This window comes from Porites lutea, chromosome 13 (assembly GCF_958299795.1).
Source record: "Porites lutea chromosome 13, jaPorLute2.1, whole genome shotgun sequence".
Lineage (NCBI taxonomy): Eukaryota > Metazoa > Cnidaria > Anthozoa > Scleractinia > Poritidae > Porites > Porites lutea.
The window spans coordinates 4,258,669-4,280,750 of NC_133213.1; the positions used below are offsets into that span (position 1 = coordinate 4,258,669).

The 22,082-nt window shown below is 38.7% G+C and overlaps 2 protein-coding genes across 2 annotated transcripts; one reads left to right on the plus strand and one right to left on the minus strand.

Annotated features, from left to right (window-relative positions):
* The first annotated feature begins 1,721 nt into the window (after window positions 1–1,721).
* LOC140923618 (uncharacterized) lies at window positions 1,722–12,454 on the plus strand. The gene is made up of 11 exons (XM_073373691.1): window positions 1,722–2,113; window positions 3,354–3,373; window positions 5,763–6,071; window positions 7,074–7,250; window positions 7,460–7,645; window positions 8,131–8,301; window positions 8,766–8,936; window positions 9,557–9,919; window positions 10,267–10,548; window positions 11,365–11,628; window positions 12,279–12,454. Exons 1-11 carry the CDS (start codon window positions 1,722–1,724, stop codon window positions 12,452–12,454), a joined length of 2,511 nt encoding a protein of 836 aa, XP_073229792.1.
* A 1,771-nt stretch (window positions 12,455–14,225) lies between these two features.
* Window positions 14,226–19,569, minus strand: LOC140923619 (acid-sensing ion channel 1-like). The gene is made up of 7 exons (XM_073373692.1): window positions 19,024–19,569; window positions 17,980–18,234; window positions 17,493–17,646; window positions 17,125–17,190; window positions 16,641–16,827; window positions 14,896–14,987; window positions 14,226–14,524 (listed from the first exon to the last, which is right to left on the minus strand). The coding sequence occupies exons 1-7, from the start codon at window positions 19,567–19,569 to the stop codon at window positions 14,394–14,396; spliced, it is 1,431 nt and encodes a 476-aa protein (XP_073229793.1). The 3' UTR covers window positions 14,226–14,393.
* Window positions 19,570–22,082: the final 2,513 nt, after the last annotated feature.

A 22,082-nucleotide genomic window follows, 5' to 3' on the forward strand; every position in this document is an offset into this window, starting at 1 on the left:
TCAGCTACTGAAAACAAAATGTTCTTGCTCAAAACAATCAGAAAATTCACTGAATGAGGACGGCAACCATGTAAACAGGTGCTTGTATTGCGACAGTTTGCTCCGATTGGTTCACGAGTAGGGGTGGAAAAAAGGGGGAAGAAAATGACTTAAACGTAAAAGTTCGATTCACCTGCAAATAGGAAAAAACTGAATGGCCGACAGACTTTAAAGAAATCCATACCTTTCTGAGCGCCTCAGGTAGGACGATATATGATCAATAGATCGAATGTCAGCAAGCATAAATATGTGAGATGATAAGCCCACTCACAGGTGGTTCATACATGGTAAAAGAAGGCTTCTGTTCTTGTGCGTGTCGCTTAATAACAGTATTAGGTAATTTCAGAGTTCGATCGCTTAATGGCAGTCCGTAAATATGTGATTCTTGAGACACTATTGCAAAAAATTCATTTTCGCGTGGTTTAAACTTGTAGAAGTGGTTAGGTTAAAGCATATTTATTTTGTTATTGCTCTGTAATGATTACTTTTTGTTTTAATTGTCATAAGCTGTTGCGTGTCTCGCCTATATTAGTTGGGCTGGAATTAATATGACGCTCAGATTTAGTGATAAAGAATAGCAGAAAAAGCTGCTTCGTTTTACAATAAAACCATATAAGATAATCCAAGACAGTCTTGGATTCTGAATTCCGCACTGTGGATCATGATTCTGGATTCCAGGTACCTTAGTATGGGTTCGTTTTCAGTGGAACTTGGAATCCGGATTCCAATCGCTAGCGATTCTGGATTCCTTGTGCTAAATTCCGGATTCTACTAGCAAAAATTTCCCGAATTACCTTACACCAGGAGGTGAAAAATATTTCTTGATTACCCTTTGGACTGGGAGCTACAAAGTGTATGAGACCAAAAAGACGTTACAGATAGCACCCACTGACGGCTCTGAAGTTTTCTTCCCCTCTTTCGGAGAAAAACGTTGCAGGAATTAATCAATGGAAAATAGTTGCCCATTTCCGTAGCACATTTCTTAAGTTAAAAGTGAAAATTAGAGACAAAAACGGTTGAAGTCTAGACGGGCCTAAGAACTCACATCTCAAAGTGAGTTGAAACTCAGTTTGAGCATGTACACGTGGACCCACATTCTAAATAAACGATCAATTTATTTCAATTCAGGTTAAATGAAGTCACTGGAAATGATGTCACCGGTTTTATTTATTACACTTCTCTCTCTTTCTGGGACTTTTGCAGGTTTGTAATATGTACGCAAATTAAGGGATTTGTGTCAGGAGAATTCACCCTAATTTTCGTGTTAATTGTGATAGAATTACAGAGCATTACACTATACTTACTAGTCTCAATCCCCGAAAGATTTTTAACAGCCCTAACAATCATGCAGCCATTTTAGGGAACTTTAAATGTGACGGCAACGAGAACGTGAAAAAAAAAAGAGAGAGAGAGAAAAAAACAACAAAAACAACAGCAGTACGATTAAATTAGCAAACCAACAACTTTGCCCGCGTGTACATCACGCTTTTTGGCACTGACACTTCTTTGACGTCGCTGCAAGACTACAAAGGGGAAATTCGCTACTTTTACTAATATCACTGAAAAGATCCCAACACTTTTGACCTCCATTGTAGTTTGATTTGATTAATCTTTGGATACTTCATTAACAATTTTATTATAATGTTTTTGCATTATTAGCTTGCGACAAAGGATGGCTCTCGATGCCCGGTGGAGAGAAATGTTACAGAAAATTTTCAAAATACCAGACTTGGGAAAAAGCCCGGATAAACTGTGAAAAGCACAATGCCGTTTTGTTGAAGATCGAGTCTAAAAAGGAAAACGACTTTATTTTGGAGAATTTCGTCGCTAAGAAACGCACGGACTTCTTTGCGAGTTCATGGATTGGGCTTCGGTTTGCGACTAAAACTGGACGATTTCTATGGAGCGATGACTCGAAAGCTGAATTTTTTAACTGGGGAGCTGACCAAGAAATAATAGATAGATTTACAAAGGAAGGGCACACTTGTGGCTCGATCGTAAATGGAGTGTTATGGTTTGGAGCCCCATCTCTCAAAGGGAAATGGCTAGTTACTGAATGCGATTTTGAGATGCCGTATGTTTGCCAAAAGAAGAAGCAAGGTTTAGGAGCATAGATCAGTGGGCGCGTACCTCTACTGTAAAATCCAAATGATTATAAATTGCTAAGAAAACAAATATGCCTCTATTCTAAACACTTGAGGGAACTTTTCTTGAATTCTTTAATAAACCGTATTCACGATACCCGTCATCTTTGCACGCACTTTAGGATGGACGGGATCAAAGTCTTGGGGTAATTCAGAGGGGAAGTAACTGATAAAATTTGCCAATACGACAATACGAGTAATCATGGCAACCTCGTTCCCACGGTTTTCTCCTACCCGTGGGAACGAGGTTGTATCCGCCGTCGATTTTGCCTACTCTATCAAAACGAAAAGGCGATTTAGTAGTCATACATAATGTACAGTTCGAGTTTGGACGAGATTTACGACATTATAGTTTGCTTTGCCTGAGAAAATCTACGGTAAAAATAATCATTTCCACCCAAAATGTGCCATCATCGTCTTCTAGATGAAACGTTCTTCAATTTCTGTTCTGTAGAATAAACAACTGACTCCACCTCAATTTCTTCATGCAATGGCAATTTTTTTTACTTGTTTGCTCCCTGGGAAACCCCGTGACATTGCTTTTATCCCTTCACGTGATATGAAATAAATAAAATGACTTATAAATTATACAGCGCATTTTTGATACATAATTAAGTTATTTAAACAATTGTGAACAATGACAATATGTGATATATAATAGGTGTACGTATAGATTAAAAGTGATTAGGAAGCATTCCGTTTAAAATATAAATTCCGTGTTACAAGAGAGATGAAGTCGCGGTAACACCAACAACAAAAAAATTGGCACGCGAGCGGCAGACCAGTGTGTCACTGCTGTTGTTAGGGGAAATTATTTGAATTTAAAATGTAGAAGCAGAAGAAAACGCCAAGGACTCCACTCATTTAGTGTTACACTAAAGGGCTTACGGCAATTTTAATAACTCTATTTGGTCCATTTAACATTTCTCATGCTTTCGGGACCCCCAACATCGTGAGTGTGATTCATTATAAACGAGTACGTACCATGATATCAACTTAAATGTATTGCGTACAGTTTTCTCAGTGTGTGAAAGGTATATTTGCTTAAAACGATTGTGAAACTAGCCACACTGGAGTGCAAGGGGTGTTTAAATGGAGGGAGGAAAATCCTGGCACCAAAAAGATTCTAGAAGGCGGATCATCCTAGCGCCATATATTTTCTGTATTCAGTTTACATGCAAAACGACGCGGTACTTCTCCTTAGCGCTAGGATCTTCCAGTTGCTTTCACTCGGAAGAACTGATCCTAGTATTAGGGACAAATCACACAAAATAGCGGTGGGTCAGTTCCGCGAGTAATCTTTAATTCCTTCCCTACTGTTAACTACACGGAATCGAAATTTCTGCATGTAAAATAAACGTTTTTCCGCCTTCTAAGATTTTCCTGTTGCTAAGACCTTCCTCCGTCGACGTAAACAGCACCTAACATTAGAATGGACAAGGGAAAGATACCATGGACTTCGTTAACAATTCATATTCAAACAGCTTTAAACGGAATACCTATATAGTCTGACCGCATCACAAATTTCCTTTAATTAGCCACCGTTTAATTTGATCAAAGGGATACCATTATAACTCTTTGCGTGAGCAACAAGAGACACTAGGATATTTTTCACGTCAACGTTCAAATTTGAACAACTCTTTTAAATTAAGGGGGGGAGGGGGGTAAAAATAGCAAGATAGAATCTTTAACATACACGTAAATCCATGTTTTGACTCTTCGCATAATATTGTACTCGCATTGATAATTTTCTTTTAAACGGAGGAAGAGATATAAACCAAAACGGTAAGCACGAAATTATCTTCATTAGGACTGAGGATCATTACAGCACTACAGGTTGGTTTATTTAATTTACGCCTAAGTTATATGGGTAAAGCTTTAGTTTAATTTGGTAGAAACAATATAAATTCTCCTATTTCAGTTCTTTTTAGCTTAATTTCAGGATAAAAGATATTTGTACTTCACGAGGCCTGGGATAAGTTCATTTATACTTCATGAAGAAGATTAGTGATTTGAGTTACTGTCATTCATTAACAGTTCTATACAAATTTGACGTCTTGGCTTTTAGGGATAGGAAATGTAGGCAGAAATTAAACTGTTTTAACCAATTCGAAAATTAAATTAATGTCCCTCAAAGTTAAATTGCTCAGTTTTTTGAGCAACGACTTAAAAGAAACCAGCTGTTTGTTCTGCCAGTCATGACTTTTCTAAGACATAAAATGCAGCATCTCTTTAATTCTTATTAACACGCCATCTCTTTTCCCTAGCAGAGTTTGGATCTATTCTCAAAATGGAATTTATTTTTATTCTAAAGACGCTATTTTTCTTCATAACTTTCTTCACAAGCGGCCAAGAAGTTGTCTCCCAAAGACAAGGTAAAATATCGTTAAAAATATTAGGTGTAATCGGGCAATATCTTCATTGGTTTCATTGTACAAATTGACAGAATAATCTTACTGTAAATGCGTGATTTTAAGTGTCTATCAACCATAAAATCACACAATTAACATTTTGATTTTGCTTCAATAATCTCTTCAGCTATGAAACCGTCTTTAGAACAAAGTTATTTGATTTTTAGGTAACCTTAACAAACCATCCTTGGGTGGTGACGAAAGTTTTGAAATTTCACCTTTAAGAACTCAGAAACCCTCAGTCAACGAGTTTATAAAACTGAAAAGAAAACTGAGACATGTTTCATGGCATCTTTAGAGCATAATACAGAGGACAAAATCTGTACAGTATCATTACTGGTGGGGAAAGCCCCATAGAACTTTATTTGCTCAAAAGGCATATATAATGGCTGGGCACTGATGGTAGTTTAATGAGGATATTTAGGGTGTTATCTAATTTCGTCGGTGTTTACTGAACTTCGATATTTTTCTCTGATGACTTACACTGAAAGGCGATGTGTGGACCTCAAGTTGCCTAAATTGATAATTCGGAATTTCTTAACGGTTTCATGTAGTAGATTTGAATTCTTCAGCTTTTAAGTTCGTGAATAATGAGGGATTTGTCGCGGTTCACTAGAATTCATGGTTAAGGCAGCAACAAATTAAAGAAAGATGATGTCAAAAGTGCCATCCCCCTGCTTCACAAGTGTTTTTAACAAGGCGGCCGGGGAGGGGGGACGGGGGTGGGAATGCTACTACGCAATATTATCGGATGATATTTGGTTTACTAATCCAACTCAAGGTGACTTTTTTTCATGGAATGCTTCCTGCAAACAATATAGGCTCTATCAATCAACAAAGCAGATATATATGCAAAGTGATACAGGGAAAAAATATCCACCTTTTTTCGCATCAAAATATACTAAGGAACAAGAAATAAATAGGAATTCTTAGTATATATTTTTAGGAAATATCTTAAACACTGAGAATCACTCAAATTTCTGTAAAACTATTTATTGTGTTGTACGTTTTTAGCCCTCAAAAAGGAAGAGAAATTGAATGAATTTGTGCCATGTTTTTTTTAAGTCTTTGCTAATATGAGGCGTCTGTACACTGCAAACAGGATTTCATTTATAGTCTCACAGTGACTTTTCGAGTTAAGCCCGTTGCATTTTGGTTCATTCAACAGGCCGGGCGTCATTAACAGCATTGGGGTGTTACAGAGACAGTTTTGGTAGGCATCGCATATTTTCAAATTTATTCCTGCGAGTAAACGTCAGAAGAAGGTGGCCAAATGTGGACCACATCACACAAGCATGTGCAAGAGCAGCCGTTGCTAAGGGATATAGAATATTTTCCATTCAGAATTTTGTCGAGTGTCGTTGGGGACCCACAGCTGAGCGTGACTATGCTAGATACGGATATGGATGGTATTGCTACAGTGGGCTGGGGTGGTATGATTCTGGAAGTGTCTACAGTATTCAAAGCCCAACTGCAGGTTAGTTTCTGGTTGCAGTTAAAGGCCCGGGGAGTATTCAACAAATGTCTGTAGGGGGAGGCTCCGCCCAGTCCAGCCCCTTACTCTTTTATATACCATTTTTCATGAAAAAAGGTACCCCGTTCGTTTACCTACTTTTAACAAAATGGTACACATACCTTTTCACATACCTTGTTTAGAACTTTGCATCGCTTTTAACTACTGTCAGAAGTACACTGTCCTCTAAATAGGAATCAATCACGAAAACAGAACAATTTTTCGACTTTATAAAGCCATAAAATTCATCTGTTGGCCCTTTTGGGCCCTTTCACAGACCCAAATGACAGATTTCCCTTCCCTTTTATATACTTCAACTAGTGAAATCCCTTTCCTTTCATATACCTGAAGCCTGAAAAAGGTACCCCCTTCGGACGATGCCTCCCTTTAAACGCTAATTCCACATTTCCCAAAATGCACTTTATTTGCCCCCAGAATTTTGCAGAGAAATTGAAAACAATGCCTATGCAAAATTTTGGGGTGCAAATCAGGTACATTTTAGGAAACGTGAAAGTGGCGTGTAAGGCCATCATAGGGAGTACCCCAACCCCCCCCCCCCCCCCCATGGGGATTTAAATGGGGCTGTGTTACGATTGTTATGAAAATTCTATCAGTAGGAACTGCCACCAAAATGAGTGAAACATAAATTAAAATAATTTCTAAAAACATTCAAAGAACGTATAAATAAGACAACGAATACGAAAGTAGGCACCGATAGATAAACTTCAAGATTAAAACCGATTGAAATTGTGGATTTTTGGAACCTAGCTCGTTAACCTTGTTTTAAAAAGAACGGGCTGAAATCTAACATTTCTCCTTGCTACAGTCGTACGTTTTAACATTATGGGTTGTGGTAGTCTTCATGATGACTTTTTTTTTCTAAGTAACGTCTATTGATTTAGATCACGTTGAGTGAAATACGACCTGTTAACCTATATATATATATGGCAATTTGTTTTGCATCAGTCAATGGGCAATGGACGAACTGGTCTCAATGGAGTCGATGTAGTAGAACTTGCAATGGTGGAACTCGTTCGCGCAGGCGTAGCTGCACCAATCCACCGCCGTCGAACGGTGGCGCCCCATGCTCTGGCCCTGGATCCCAGTCTCAGTTTTGCGGAAGAATCCCTTGTCAATTTATAGGTGTGTGGATTTTGACTCTGCAATTATTTCACTTGCACTTTTTTTTCTTGGCTAATTTTACAACGTACGGTGGCAATATTGATTCTGTCTTCTTTACGAATAGATATTGGAGACGCGATGTTGGCAATCAGTCTCTATCTCAAATTATCTTCAATACTGTTATTTGTTATTTATTCTTTCATTTATCAATTTATTTGTTTTTATACTACAATCAGTTGGGGGAGTCTTATCACATTGGTCCTCTTGGAGCCCATGCAGCAAGTCTTGTGGCGGAGGAACCCGAACGCGTACACGTAGCTGTATGAACCGTCCATTTTTTAGTTTCGTCCGTCCAGTTTGCAGTGGACATTTGTCCGAGGATCAGCAATGTAACAACAACAGATGCGTGGTGCCAGGTAACAAGTGTAATGTCAATCGTAAATAAAAAAAAAGTGAGTGTAACATCAAGCAGTTTTGGTAGGGTACGCTTTTCGTCTCTTTGACTCTAAAGGGGGGAGTATGTTACATTTAACGATTATTCTTTGAAATCGAGGTGAATAGTGGCTAAATATTTAACGAGCCGCGAAGCGGCGGGATAAATATTCCTAAAACCACTATTCACCGAGATTGAAAAGTATAATTGTTTCAGTATATACACGCGAAGTGATCTCAACAGTAATACTAATGACTTGATTATGATTAACATAATGATGCAGGTTATAGTCGGCTAAGTATAAGATATTAAAAATTCTACTAAGGACAAACAGCAAACAGTTAGGCTAGGAGAATGGGTAGGTGCATTAACAGTTTCTAAGATTTATACTGATCAACTTAATACGGGATTATGAATTTGGATTTTGATTATAGCTGCCACAGACTGTTAATTTCAATTTTTGTACAGTAAACGGAGGTTGGTCTCAATGGCAAACCTGGGAGCCTTGCTCTAGAACTTGTGGTACTGGATCGCAGGCAAGAAGTAGAACGTGTACAAGTCCTCCTGCCAATAACGGAGGTGCAAGTTGTCCTGGTCAAAATGTCCAGACTAGAAAATGCGGTTCCGACAACTGCCCAGGTTTGTTTAAATGAGTGATTTTGTTTCCTACATGAGTGTGTTACCCCAAAAGTGGCAAAATTGGCTGTAGTCAGCTTTTTCAAGCTCTAACGAAAATGCAAGTAGTAATCCCACTTTCTAACCAATTGAATACACTGAAAATAAGAATGATTCCCCCACCTTCCCCTTCCCCCAACATTGTAAAAGTAGTGAAAAAACATATATCAAGTTAAACCACCCTTTTCAGTGGCTGTTGCATTGAAATGGCTAGACCCTTTGCTCGCAGTTTAAACATCACGGTCAAAATTCACCTATATGAGACGGGTACCTCCCAAAAACGGACAACGTGAGATAGTCTCTGCAGTTTTTCAGTCATTTTCTACGCCTCTCTTTAAAGCGGAATAGTTCATGGAAGGGACAAATGATGTCTGTCCCTAAGATGTTCACATGCTGTTTTAAGCAAACTGAGACATTTTTTGTATTAGTGAATGGTCGATGGTCGGCTTGGCTTTCCTGGGGTGCATGCAGTAGAACTTGTGGAGGAGGAGCGCAGCGAAGATCGAGAACTTGTACCGATCCACCGCCAAGAAATGGGGGTGCCGCTTGTTCTGGTGGGAGATTTCAAACACGACGATGCAATTCAAATGGCTGTCCAGGTACATTCTTAATGGTAAACACAGTTCAAGAGAGTATGATGCTCCATACTAACTTTAGCACAAAGCGCTTATCATCTCAGTTCATCAAACACTTTTGTAGCTTGAGGAAAGAGTCGACATTTCGCGACGCCATCACTGGTTTCCCTGTCACATGACGTCCAACAAACGGACGCAGCAATTCCATACGGATGACGCGTCACTACCCACATGTGGGGAGTGGTTCTGTTTGGCTGAAGCAAATTTCCCACGCGGATCTACCAATCAGAAGCACTACCCAGATCTGGGTAGTAACCCGTCATCAGTGGGGAATTTCTTCGCTAACCGTATCTTGGACGACATCACGCAAGGAAATCCAGTCCTGCCGCGTCGGGAAATGTTGGCTGTTTTCTCGCGCTAACACTTTCTTGTTTAAACTGGTTCTGATAACGTGCCTAAAGTAAGTTTAAGCGCATGGATTATGGGCTCATCTGATTTTCATTCATTTTTTATCTGTGATCTATGAACGGTGAAATTCAAGATTCCATACGTACAGTAATTGTATTTATTCGGTCCCAAGTCATCAAAAGTTCAACGAATATTAAGTGTATTGTGATGACACAATTCTTTGATATCTCCACAAGGCTGCGTGGAAGGAAGCACGGCATTAGACAGATGTGGTCAGCGTTGCAGATGCTCAGGTGGCCGGCTTATCCACTGCACTCGAATACGGCGAGAGTTTACAACCATGACGACGGGCGATCGGGAAAAGTACATCAGCGCAGTTGTCACTGCATCAACTGACTCCAGGTACAAAGCGGACTATGACCGACTTATTACACTACACAAAACCATATTTAATTCAGGCATTCACGGAAGAGACCATTTTTTACCATGGCATCGTTGGTTTGTCCTACAGTACGAAAACATTCTCCGCCGTGTTGACTGTCAAGTAACGGTACCTTTCTGGGACTGGAGCTTGGTCCCACGGACATGGCGAAATACAGGTGTGTGTTATTGTTTTCAAAATAATTTCATTTACTCTAAAATTTCTGAAAGGTTTTTGTTTCTGTGGATGGTTCCATAAACAAAAAGCGCAATCGAGAGCGTTAACAGAAACTTACACTTAACAGTAGCTTCCGAAATTGTTTCCGCGACAACGAAAAAGACCAGGACCTTTTTTTTTAAAGAATTCAACTTCTGATTACACGAAAAAGCCTTTTTGTAATGTGTGTGTGCAAGTTTACCTTTTCATTTCCATTCCTGAAGAAAACATATTCGTTAAAATCGAGAAAACGTACTGTCACGACAAAGCTATTTTTCTATGTAACCCTTCAACGTAGCACTTTTGCAGGTCCATCTTCCATTTGGTTCGGTGGGAGCAGTGGTTTTGGTGGAAATGGAGGACAGGCAGCCACGCGATGTGTGAGAGATGGTCCCTTTAGGCGAGGAGTGTGGAATGTGGTGCCATCTGCCGATCAAAAAGGATGTCTTCGTCGCCAGTTTAATCAAAGTGAAAATGCCCCCAATTCCATCGCAGTGGCAGCGATGCTGAGATTTGGGCCTTCATCCTTTTTTGACTTTGAACTAACCTTGCGACTTTTTCTACATGATCCCATTCACTGTCTTATTGGAGGTACATACATTTCTTCAACGTGTAGATACAATCACGGTTGCATCTCTTGGAAACTAAATGCCTAATACCTTATTGGTACTTAATTTCGCGGTTCTCTAATTTTGCAGTTTTCGTGACTGAAAAAAAATGGCGAAATTTAAAACGCGGGAATAGAAATCCTCAGCAAATTTAAACATGTGACATTGAATACCCATATAGGAAATTCAAACCACATACACACAAAAATAATGTTGAGAACGTTATATGTATTGCGAAAATTAATGCCCTATTTTAAAATTTGCCTATTGTAATCGCGAAAAGAAAACCGCGCCAAGTGCTCTCGCCAAAATCGCGAAATTAAGCACTTGCGACGATAACTACCAAAAATATGTTGTGGCTGGCTTGATTAGGAAATGACTTGAAAAAAAAAAAGGAAAAAAAATTCTTAGAATACCCACAGCACTAAACTCCCAAATTCACACGAAATTAGCTGACTGAGTGTTACCTTGTCCACCCTTGCTTCGAGTTCTCTTTCTCCTCAAGTAATTTTGAGGGAAATCCATTTGGTTTGAGGAAAAATGACAAAAATCCTCAGGGTCCAGGGAAATTCCTACTTGCCTCTTGTTTTTTTGCGTGCTAAATCTTGTCTTCATGAATATTCTTTTAGAAACGTTTCTTGTTTTCCTGCGTGTTTGTGTTCTACCATTTGTGTCCTTCGACATAATTTGCTCTCCTAGGCCGTTTTTTTTTTGCCATTCCAATTCAGTTTTACATAACTTTCGTTTCTTTAGTTCGTATGGGAAAAAAAATAATAATGTTGTTGTTGTTGCCCATTAGGTCATATGTGTACTTTCGATTCAGCGGTCGCCCCAGAGTTTGCCCTTCATCACAGTTTCGTTGACAAGATCTGGATGGACTGGCAAAGGCAAAGTAATGCTCATTTGAACGCTCACTTTCCTGGCGTAGCCAACAACATGACTGGTACAGGAAATCTTCATCCTAGAGATGTACTGGATAATTCTCGATTGCCCGGGGGCGTCAGGGTGGAGTATCAAACCTCACGGAGACCACAGTTCCTAGGTGCTCTACGGCACACAGGAGGTATGACCTGCATTGACTCAACCAACTATTTGGCCATCTGGCCATCAACACCAAAAACAATAACAACATAATTTTAAGGGTGTTTCAAACTGGTCCGGACCCCCACCATATTTATTCGCATTTTATACATTTCCAATAATACACCTTGTTTCCCCCCCTCCGACCCCCCCCCCCCCCCCAAAAAAAAAAAAAAAAATTACATAATAATTGTCTTTAATTTCTCTTACGACGACTTACAATGCCCAGGAGAAATGAAAAACAACGCCTATACGCCACCTGCACATCTCCCATAATGCATCTAATTTGCCCCCAAAATTTTGCATAAGCATTGTTTTCAATTTCTCTTAGGATGGCTGTAATACCCAGGAGAAATGAACAACAAAGGTTATGCTAAATTTTGGGGGGCAACTAAGGTGCATTATGGGAGATGTACAAATGGCGTATTCAAACAGTTTGGGGGCAAACATGGTTTATAATCGGAACTTTCACGTTCTGATCGTGTAATGACGGCAAAGAAACGTACAAAAAAGCGTGATGCACGTGCAAAGTTGTTGTTTTTTTCGAATCTAACCTATTGCCTTTTCACCGTTCCCGTCGTCGTTACTTAAGCTCCCTAATTAAAGCTGACAACGGTCTCTCGTTCATTTCAGGGCAGACCAGAAACGCAATGAACAAATTACCTATCGGGAGCTTTTCAGCACTAAGCGAGAAAGCCATTACGCTTTTTAACGTATCAAAGGCTGAAGTAGAAAGAGCCAGACGTTTGGGTACAAGACTTCTTTCTCATCATCTACTCAGTAGTGGAGACGCTTCGAGAGACAATTAGAAATCTGTTACCTCGCGAGCCAATTATTATTGTTATTGTTATTAATTATTATTTTTATTATTACTATCATGATTATTACTATTATCAATTTTTGTCCGCCAGAATATCTTGCCTTACACATCAGTGCAAATATTTCGATCAAATTCGTAATTTGCGCATATTAATATTTACGCTTTATCAATATATTTCATATTGCCATGACGAGGAATTTTGGTCAAATAATGTAGTCTGTCGTGTTTTCTCTTGAAAGCAACGCCGTTTGGCCTTCCTGTCGTTGTTGTTTGTATAAAAGAGTGACGTTAAAAGTAGAAATAAGACTGGGTAGATCGCAGAGATTAAAACCGCAAATCAATACGTAATATACAGCCTTCGCGCTTGAAAGGCAGTAAGGGTACGTTAACTAATTATACAGCCTTCGCGCTTGAAAGACAGTAAAGGTACGTTAACTAATTATAACGATAACACAACAATTCTTAGTAAAGAATTGGTCATCCTACCTTACACTCCTCAATGGCTCATCATTAATTCATCCGTCTCTACAGTTAACACGTGCAGGTCTCGATGTCGAGCCTGGGACCGATCTTCTAGAGCTTGTTGCGTTGATCGCAGACGAGAACTATAACTTGCACGTGTCTTCCTCCCAGTAATCGGGGTGCACACTGTCGTGGGCTGAGTTTTCGCACGTCAGAATGTGGCTCCAAATAATTTTTCAAGTTTCAGCTCTATAAGTGTTGAGTTTTTCTGTCCTTCGATAGGGAGCTTAAGCAACGACGACGGTGACGTCAACGAGGACGGCAAAAAAGCAATAGGTTTAGATTGACAAAATAACACCTTTGCACGTGCATCGCGTATTTTTGTGTGCATTTCTTTGCCGTCGTTGCACGACTACAACGTGAAAATGCCTATTTTCACGTATTGTCGAGGACGGGAACACAAAATAACAATTTTCTTTTTCTTTTCCTGAACTTTGATACAATCCTTTAGAATTAAACGAGATAGAATAAGCGCGATAAAGTTTGAATCAGCGCAAATTCACTTTTTAGGTGACGTTTTCGTGGCCGTCGTCGTTGCTTAAGCTGCCTATTACCTCGCGCACTGATTGGACGAAATAACCTTTCGTTGCTAAAGAGTACACAATATTTTACACTTAGTAGCTTCTTCCTGATAAGAAACCAGAATTACGTTTCATAGGATTCGAATAAGAGTTTTAAGAACATGTTAAGTCAAGCTTATTAGGATTATAAGGAAATATGTTCGTGATTTGGAGTAAGCGCCTGAAGATTAGGATTGAGCTATGCTTTAGACGAGGATAATGATAAAGACTGAAATTCCAGTAAGAAGAGAATTAGAACTTAAGCTTGCGCAAGACAAAGAATCAGATTCAGTTAAAGGTTAGGATCAGGATTACGCTGAGTTTTAGAATTAGGGTTAAAATAAGGATTATAAGGTTATTCTCGGTGTAAAAACCTGTAAAACTCGCAAGTGACGTAAACAAAGGTGACAAAGAAATCACTGCAATAGAACCTAGTAAAACCACAGATGCGAAACAAAGAAAAAGTTCACAAGTTCTTACACCGAGGTAAAACCTGGTTGTGCAACGATAAAGGTAAGAATTAGAATCAAGCAGAAATTATCAGTTTGGATTTTGATTAAAGAGGCTACTGTAATTGCAAATTTTTTCATAGTTATAACGGAGGCTGGTTTCTTTAGTAAGCATGGGCTCTTGTTCTACTACCTGTGGTGTTAGATGATATACAAAGTCCTTTAATTTTCATTCCTTGAGAAAATATTCCAAGAGATCTATCTTAACAGGTGCTTTTTAGTTTTCTCTAAAGTAGTGTAGATGAACTTCCAATGCCTTATGATCCCTCTTTTCTTTCACAGATCACCACTTTTACTGACATTTATAATTCTTCATTCTCTGCCCCAGAAAAAGGATTTATAGACTCGCTTTAATTTTTTGCCCACGTTTGCTATTCCCAAGGCAAATTAACAAAACAAGGTCCAGAAATTCTACGATGGTCAGTAAACTGCATCCAAGGAAAAGACCCATATTTCCTCCAATGTCAGCTGTTGGGATAAACAGTAACAATTAAAAATGGTAATAGGAGTGGGTGGAGTCCAATTCAGTATGTAATCATACGAGTGACTAACAAATTCACATTTTCTATTAGCAATGAATGTTAAGCCACGCATGCAAGTCAGTACTGATTTGGGCTGGAAAGTGAGATTTAAGCCACTGTCCATGGAATTTTACTGCGCATCCTGTCCATTAATAGGAACCTGGGCCGGGATTAAAAATAATTCAGCCCCTGAAATGGGATTTCTCGCTCCCACCCATCCCAATTTAGAAGCTTCATTACTGTCGAGCGTAACAACTCTACTTATAATAGCATGTTATAATCACAAAAGCTGACGGTTGGTTCAATCATATTACTTACATCCGAAGGCATGGATGTCGTAGGAAGGCTTTTCCTTTGTTACTTCTGTGACCACAGACTGGTAAAATATATTCAGCTGAAGTAAACGCTTCCTTCAAGGAAAAGTACGATCATCGAAATTTTTCAGCAAAATACGAGTGAAACTTACTAACATAGGTACATTGTAACTGAACTAGCAAAAAACTTAAGAATCCTTGTCGGTTGAAACACAAAGCAAACAAACAACCAAAAAGAACGTTTGAGCGCCTTGGCCTACGAGCAAGTTCTTCCGGGCGCTCCTTTTCCTCCCTGCCCCTAGAGCGCCTTAGAGCTTCCTCGCAGGCTAATGCTCTACAACTGAAAAGCCTCCTCAATTATTAAAGGATGTAATATCACTGGTTGACGAATTATTCCTTAATTTTGGCGCGAAATTTCAGCGTTAATTTGTCATTTCACATATGAAATGACAAAATTACCATGGCAACCTTCCGTACGTCTCAGTGCAAAGATGGCGACGAAGTTTTAAAATTTTACGAATGAAGATGACAGGGCATTAAAAGACGCTTTGTAAAACCTAAACACACGAAAGAACACATCAAGAAGGATTAGTTTGTCGAGACATTCTGAACTCAAGCCAAATTCAAGCTCTAAACTTTTGAGAGAGTGGAGTTCTCTCCGATCGATGCGATAAAACCAGGATAAACATGTCAAAAATCCACGATTGCAATCGTAATTCGTCACCTATGATATTAAGGGTAATCAAATAGTATACTCGTGAAATTAGAGAATAATTTCAATTGCGTTTTGTCGAAATTCTAATAATTTCCCGAGCTTTTGGGCTCTTGAAATTATTAGGATTTCGCCAAAACGCAACTGAAATCAGCGCCGTAGCTAGTATGAGGCCAACCGAGGCACTCGCCTCGGTAAAATTTTGACGAATTTCGCCGATCATTTTTATTTTACATAAGCGATCATCGGATATTTTTAACGCATCATGATATTACAAAGAATTCAGCAATTCAGTCAATATACTATGAAAAAATTACCATATCATCGATCTCAAGGGGCTACGTACGTTAACTCAAATTTTTTTTGAACTAATACTGATCAAAACCATTGGCGAGGTTAACGGTCACCCAGTAGCTTGTTTCTGATTATTGCTTTTTAAATTCCACTTAAATTAACTCGAAAAAAAGTTACCGAAAGGCCCAGAAAACGCTGCAAATCGCATTTCCGAGAGACTAAAGTTCAAAATTTCTCGAGGGGGGGGGGGGGGGGGCATGCCCCCGAACCCCCCTAGCAACTCCCGCCTGCCTCGGTTGGCCGTTTGGTCTGGCTACGGCACTGGAAATTATTCTCTAATTTCACGAGTATACCATTTGATAACACATACTAGTCAACTTGACATCGGTGATTCCTTTTTTACAGACCGGTTTTCGTTTAATCGTCTGGTAAGAGTGGAAATGTATTCCGCCTCCTTTAGAATTTTAAGAATACGTATAGAGAAAGTTGCAGGGTTAGACGACGTAAATTGTCAAAGCCAAAGTTGTTTACATGACATAGTGAAGGCACTATTTCAACCGGGAAATTTTGGGGTCTCTCACTTTGTATTCATCAGTAAACAATAAAACAGGCGGTCATGCTGCATATTTTGAGGTTATTACATCAGGAAGCAAATTTTCATAGGCAGAGTCTAGATCATAGCCAGATTTGAATAGGTTATTTTTTTTAAGAGGACCCAGTCAATCGACACTTCTGCCACTCACCTCAATTCTGTTTCAATCTCATCATAAAACTCGGCACTTGCATTAACAGCTGCAGTGGCATTTGCTTGTCTAACAAGCATTGGAAGGACATGTCGGGAAGGGAAACTAGCGCTTGACAGTTGCTGATTAAAAGTTACAGTCTCACATTTTGTGGGACAACCACAAGCTGATTCGACGGTAGAGTTTACTACGAAAAGAACACGTATATTACAAAAAATAGATAACAACAACAACAAACAAAAACATACACAGAAAAGGAGATTCTATACAGTTTATATGTTTCTTTCTCGAGAGTTAGAAATATACTGGCCATTTAGTAAGCCATCAAAGTCCATCACACCTTAATAGCAATGATAGAGAATTATCCAAAATTGATGAAAAATTAATTCCAATTAACTGAATTAAAAAGTTAGATTAATGGATACCTCAAATGGTTGGGAAATTTGGCAAAATGATTTTAAGTGAGCTGAGGTGGGCCACTAACCTTCAGCAGAAAGCACACAGCTGACAAATTTCCGAGGCCCACAATAGCGAAGGGACTTGTACTCATCTTAAAAAAAAATAAGACAATTGTCAACACTAGGACGTTGTTTTATGCCCTTCGGCTTCAGGAGATATATATGATCCTCCTTAATCTTTACTATTCTTTATACAGATATGTTGCACATGATTACCCTTATTGATCTTTTCCTGGAGTACCAATGCATTCAGAATTTCAGAATTAGGTCAATCGAACGCTTATCTAGCCTCATTCAATAATTGTCTCTCATTTACGGCCAATAAATACAATACAACGTCACGTTACATTAAAGAGAAAAGTAAGAGATCCAGTTATAATCAATAGTTGCTCACCAAGATGGACCATGCCCAGGACTTTGCACTGACATCTGCTGATAATAAGCCTTGTCCAGCACTCCACAAGGCATGCGCTTCGAGAATAGTTGCTCGTGCCAGCCAGCTTCCGTTCACCACACTTTGGCGTATACGGAGGAGGAAGACGGATAGTCTAGAACAAAAACGGACCAAAAAAAAAAAAACGAATGAACGAAAGCTCTCAACACCATTTATTGAAAAACACGAAAACAACAACGACTAAAACATCTAGCACAGGGCGCAGAGGAGTTATTTGTGTTGCAACTTATTTTACAGTTTATAGCCCGAACCATCTTTGTTTACTGTAGAATCGAATATGAATAGATCAAGCCGTCATACGATCGTGTTACAATCCTGGTAGAATATTATCCAATGCTCCGGAAAACCGCAGAAGGTAATGACTGCGGACAAATAATAGCGATTAACTTCCCGCCTCGCTCGGTAACCTGATTCATATTGCCCATACCTTATACCGCTGGACTCTAATCGTGCTGCTAAATCCTGGAGAGATATCCATTCCATAATTCTCCACATCTGGCCAGTCATTTTGATCGTGAATCACAACGCGAAAACCGGTTCCTTCAAGCATGTTAAATGGCCCATAATACTGCTCAGGTTGTGCGTTGAGTTGAAGAAAAAGACCCTTGTCCCTTCCTGCATTTCTCTGGTAACGTAAGGCGTAACCAGGCTTTCCAGAGTTGAACGTGTAGCAGAGACCACGCTGAAAAAAAAAAAACATTGCGTCACATTATATTCAAGCGAGAGAGCATAGGGGTGGCGCAGTGGTTAGAAAACTACTGTGCCACCATAGCCTTACTTTCACTTGCTCATACAGATTCTTGGTTGGACCAAGTTTTCAAGTCTCAATCAACGTCCATCCTTACCATCCGTTTCAACATACGAGAGGAAACAGTTCCAAAACCTAAGTATACTCTTAAAAAATAAAAGTGGACTATTATTTTTGGAATTCAGTTCATGCTAAGACGCGTTTTAACTTCTTAAAAGGGTAGCAATTAACGTGACATTCCCACCATCAAAGAGGGGAAGGCACAAATTGCGTCCAATTTCCTTGTTTACTGACAAGAAAAATATCAATTTCAGTATGGCGGTGTATTGTTTAGACAGTTGCTTTTGTTCTTTTGTACTTGTACGCCAGGGAGAGGGGAGGGGGCTTCACAACGAAAAGTTTCGGATAAATTATATTCCGAATCTCTTAGCTAGCTATCACAAAGCGCCAAAACAGAAGCCATATTATGTTACAGGCTGGGAGTTTAGTGTGAATAAATAGACCGGAATCAGCGATTTATTAAGATATACCTGGATAAATGTTGCAGGTCAAAATTAAAATAAGAGTTACATTTTGTAACCTAGGTAGATTCTCTCTTTCCTTTGTCTCCTAGCCCTAACTGATGAATAATTGGGGCTAGGAGTTAAAAGAAAGAAAGCATCAACCTAGGTCAAAAATTTCAACCTGAATATATTTTTGACCGGTAACGTATACCTGTCTTACCCTTATAGACGTGAAGACGTAGAAGTCCTCCGGTTTACAAAGTTTTCCCTGCGAAAAGCACGCTATCAGCATATCTGAAATGTTATGTCCTGCTCGTCTAACCTCTTTGTCCAGATTCAAATTAAAAGAATCATTTGTGTTATTATGAAAACCGTTGTACAGCAAGGATTCAATCTCATCCAAGAACTTCTGGGCCTCTGTACCCATTATTTTATCTTTTCGCAGCATGTTCTGGTTGCAAATTGTCACTGCTGGAAATAAAGTCGCATCTTCACGTTGTTGCTCCTTTATAGTCATGGAGTCATGTTCCAGAAGTTTGTTCAATCCATTGAGGCACTGAAAAGCTAGTATTACCAATGCCAGAATGATCAATGTCGCCCACAAAATGCGCCTGACAACAGAGCAGGACTCAAGAACGAAGTGAAATCCATGTAGAGTAGTGTAGCCAGCGAACTCGTTGACCAGTTCGGATGTTTTATTTTCTTTGTTGGTTTTTGATTCTGTAGCGTTATCTTCTATTCGGAGTTCTTCCCGTGTCATTTCCATGACTTGTCTTAGTTCTGATGACAACCTTGTCTCCAGCGTAAGGACCTCGCGCTAACTAAAACCACTCAAACCAGGAGATGAAAGAACCTTTACCTCTCTTATTAGCGTTCCCTTTTAGCACAATTAACAAATAAGGCCAAAAAAGGAGACGCTGTATGCGAGATGTAAATTCAAAATTCCCAGCTCTGAGATCGCTTTAGACTTCATAATTTGTGCACTGCTCTAGATGGATATTTGCCAGCTTAAAATTAAAAAATGTGAATTTGTAATTACTCCCTGGAGTTTATTATTGTTCCTGATTGCTTGTTTGCTAGCTTTCTAAATTAATTTTGCTAAAAAACAAGAGAAGGACAAAAAATTTGGCCACCCAAAACAGAAACATGTATACGGTGTATAAATAAGGAAAAAAATCAAAATAAGATCAATTTAAATGAAGTACGGTAAAATTGTTTAACCCTTCGAAAAGCCAAAGTTACAATTATAAAACCATTTTAATGATTTTTACGGATCTTATAAACTTAACTATTTGCTAAAATTTACGTAATATTTAAGTTCCTTACACAGGCTATTTAAAATTAGATACAAACATAATGCATCAGGTTTTGCGCAATTAAAAAATGCAGAAAAGGAAAAGATTTAAGGAAAGAAAAAAAAAGGAAAAGGTCTTTAAAACGGCGTTTAAAGCTGATTCATAGTTTATTTCATGACTATTTGTATTCGCTTCCATTTTCACTCCAAAAACTAATTAACATTTAAATTAAACGAGATCGCAGGGAAAATAACATTTACATTTAAAGCTACTTAGTAATAGGGTTAAAGTCGGTTGCCAGCTCCTACTAGATCATATTTTACGATTACATAATACATATTATTTACGATTACAGCAAAGCAATTAATAAAACCTGGCAAAACGACGTCCACTTTTAATTAAAACTTTAATCACAAATATACTATTTCTATAACAATGGAGCTTCTTCCGTCTTAAAAAATGTAAATGCGAAGTTTCCATACATAAGATAATATCGACGATTAGTTCACGTTGAAAAAAACAATGAAAGTAACTTCAAATGTTAGCGTTTGCGTGACCAATTCCAAACTTTAATAAGGCTGCCGCCTTTTTTTGCTTTCGTGGAGTTTAATCGGATTACACTACTCGCTCGAATTGCATTAAGACTTGTACCTTAGCTAATTTTCTTGCTGCAGAGTCTACGATATATTATGTGCAGTTAGGTTTATACTGTCAGCAGTTTTCGCTTCTCATTATTATTTAATCTATCCATTGTTTTAGGTTATTCCCTGCTAAAGGAAACAAGTGTTACTTATGTATACTTTAAAATACAATTTTGGCACATATTTCTTATTTCGTAGATCTGCTGTGTTTAACCATGTCATTCCTGACATGGTTCCTAAGGAAAAAAGTATCCATTTTCATTTCCTAAACAATAATAATAACAAGAAAACAGCAGTACCATGTAAAACGCTGCTGAAGAGTTCTCATTGCATGAAGGGTAAAACAAGACTTAAAATTTAAAAGTACCTTATTGCCTCCATAATTAATTACTTGATAAGAAACAATCTCCCACCCTACATGCACGAAACTGAGTATAATTAAACTTATTATCCCTGCGTTTGGCCCTTATTTTAGCCATGTGATATTAAAATTAATTCAAATATCTTTAAAAATGGAGAAAAGGTACGTGACTAAGAGAATTTAAAAATTAATTCTTTCTTTCGCTGGGAGCCAGCGTAAACTCTTTCAAACTGGAGTGATGTGGGCCGACTTTTTTTTCTATAACAGTTAAGCCTTGCGGATGCAATTTGCAATCGTTGTAGTTTCTCTTGCTCGTGGGGTAGGGGAGGATAGGCCACGAAGGATGCTGTTTCAGTAAATCTGGAATACAGCTCAAGGAATCCGGAAACCAAGTTCCACGGACAAAGAATCTGAGACCTAGCACCTGGAATCCGGAATCCACGGCGTGGAATCCAGAATCCAATACTGTCTTGGATTCCCCTACATGGCGCGATATTTATTAATTGACACAGCTGTGGGTGACTGTCATACGAAATCTTTGCTAATGGCGACGTTTCGTTAAAATTCGTATTTAGAGGTGTATACTGCCCCCGAACCCTTGACTTATTATTTGCTTCGAAATTGTTCAAGTTGCCCTTTTCGGTTTGCGCATCAAAAGGTTCGGATCGGAATTCATGGTTTAAATATGGTCCTTCACTAGAAGTTTCAAAGAAGACACTTAAACATGTCTTGATAAGATAGCTTTTTTATTGAACATTACTGTATTCTCCCATCACCAACGAGCCCTGGAAACAAGACTCATAATATATTTGCATATAAACTGTGAGATCATCAATTTATTTTAGGTGCGCAGGTGCTGGTTTGAATAAAAATTAGCTGGCATTACGACCTTTTCATGTAAACTTAATAGTGGGCTACAAAAATTTAATGTTTATTTGTCTTTCTTTACTTTTACAGTTGACAAATAGCTATGATCCGGGCA

Bases quoted from the DNA above. Each gene is read 5' to 3' on its own strand.
- LOC140923618 (XM_073373691.1), top strand. From the start codon at position 1,722: ATGCCCGGTGGAGAGAAATGTTACAGAAAATTTTCAAAATACCAGACT. The intron at 6,072-7,073 runs GTTAGTTTCTGG...GTTTTGCATCAG, and splicing joins TATTCAAAGCCCAACTGCAG to TCAATGGGCAATGGACGAAC. The intron at 7,251-7,459 runs GTGTGTGGATTT...TTTTTATACTAC, and splicing joins AATCCCTTGTCAATTTATAG to AATCAGTTGGGGGAGTCTTA.
- LOC140923619 (XM_073373692.1), bottom strand. From the start codon at position 19,569: ATGGAAATGACACGGGAAGAACTCCGAATAGAAGATAACGCTACAGAA. The intron at 18,235-19,023 runs GTAAGACAGGTA...TTTTTTTTTCAG, and splicing joins ACGTCTTCACGTCTATAAGG to CGTGGTCTCTGCTACACGTT. The intron at 17,647-17,979 runs GTATGGGCAATA...TTTTTGTTCTAG, and splicing joins TTAGAGTCCAGCGGTATAAG to ACTATCCGTCTTCCTCCTCC.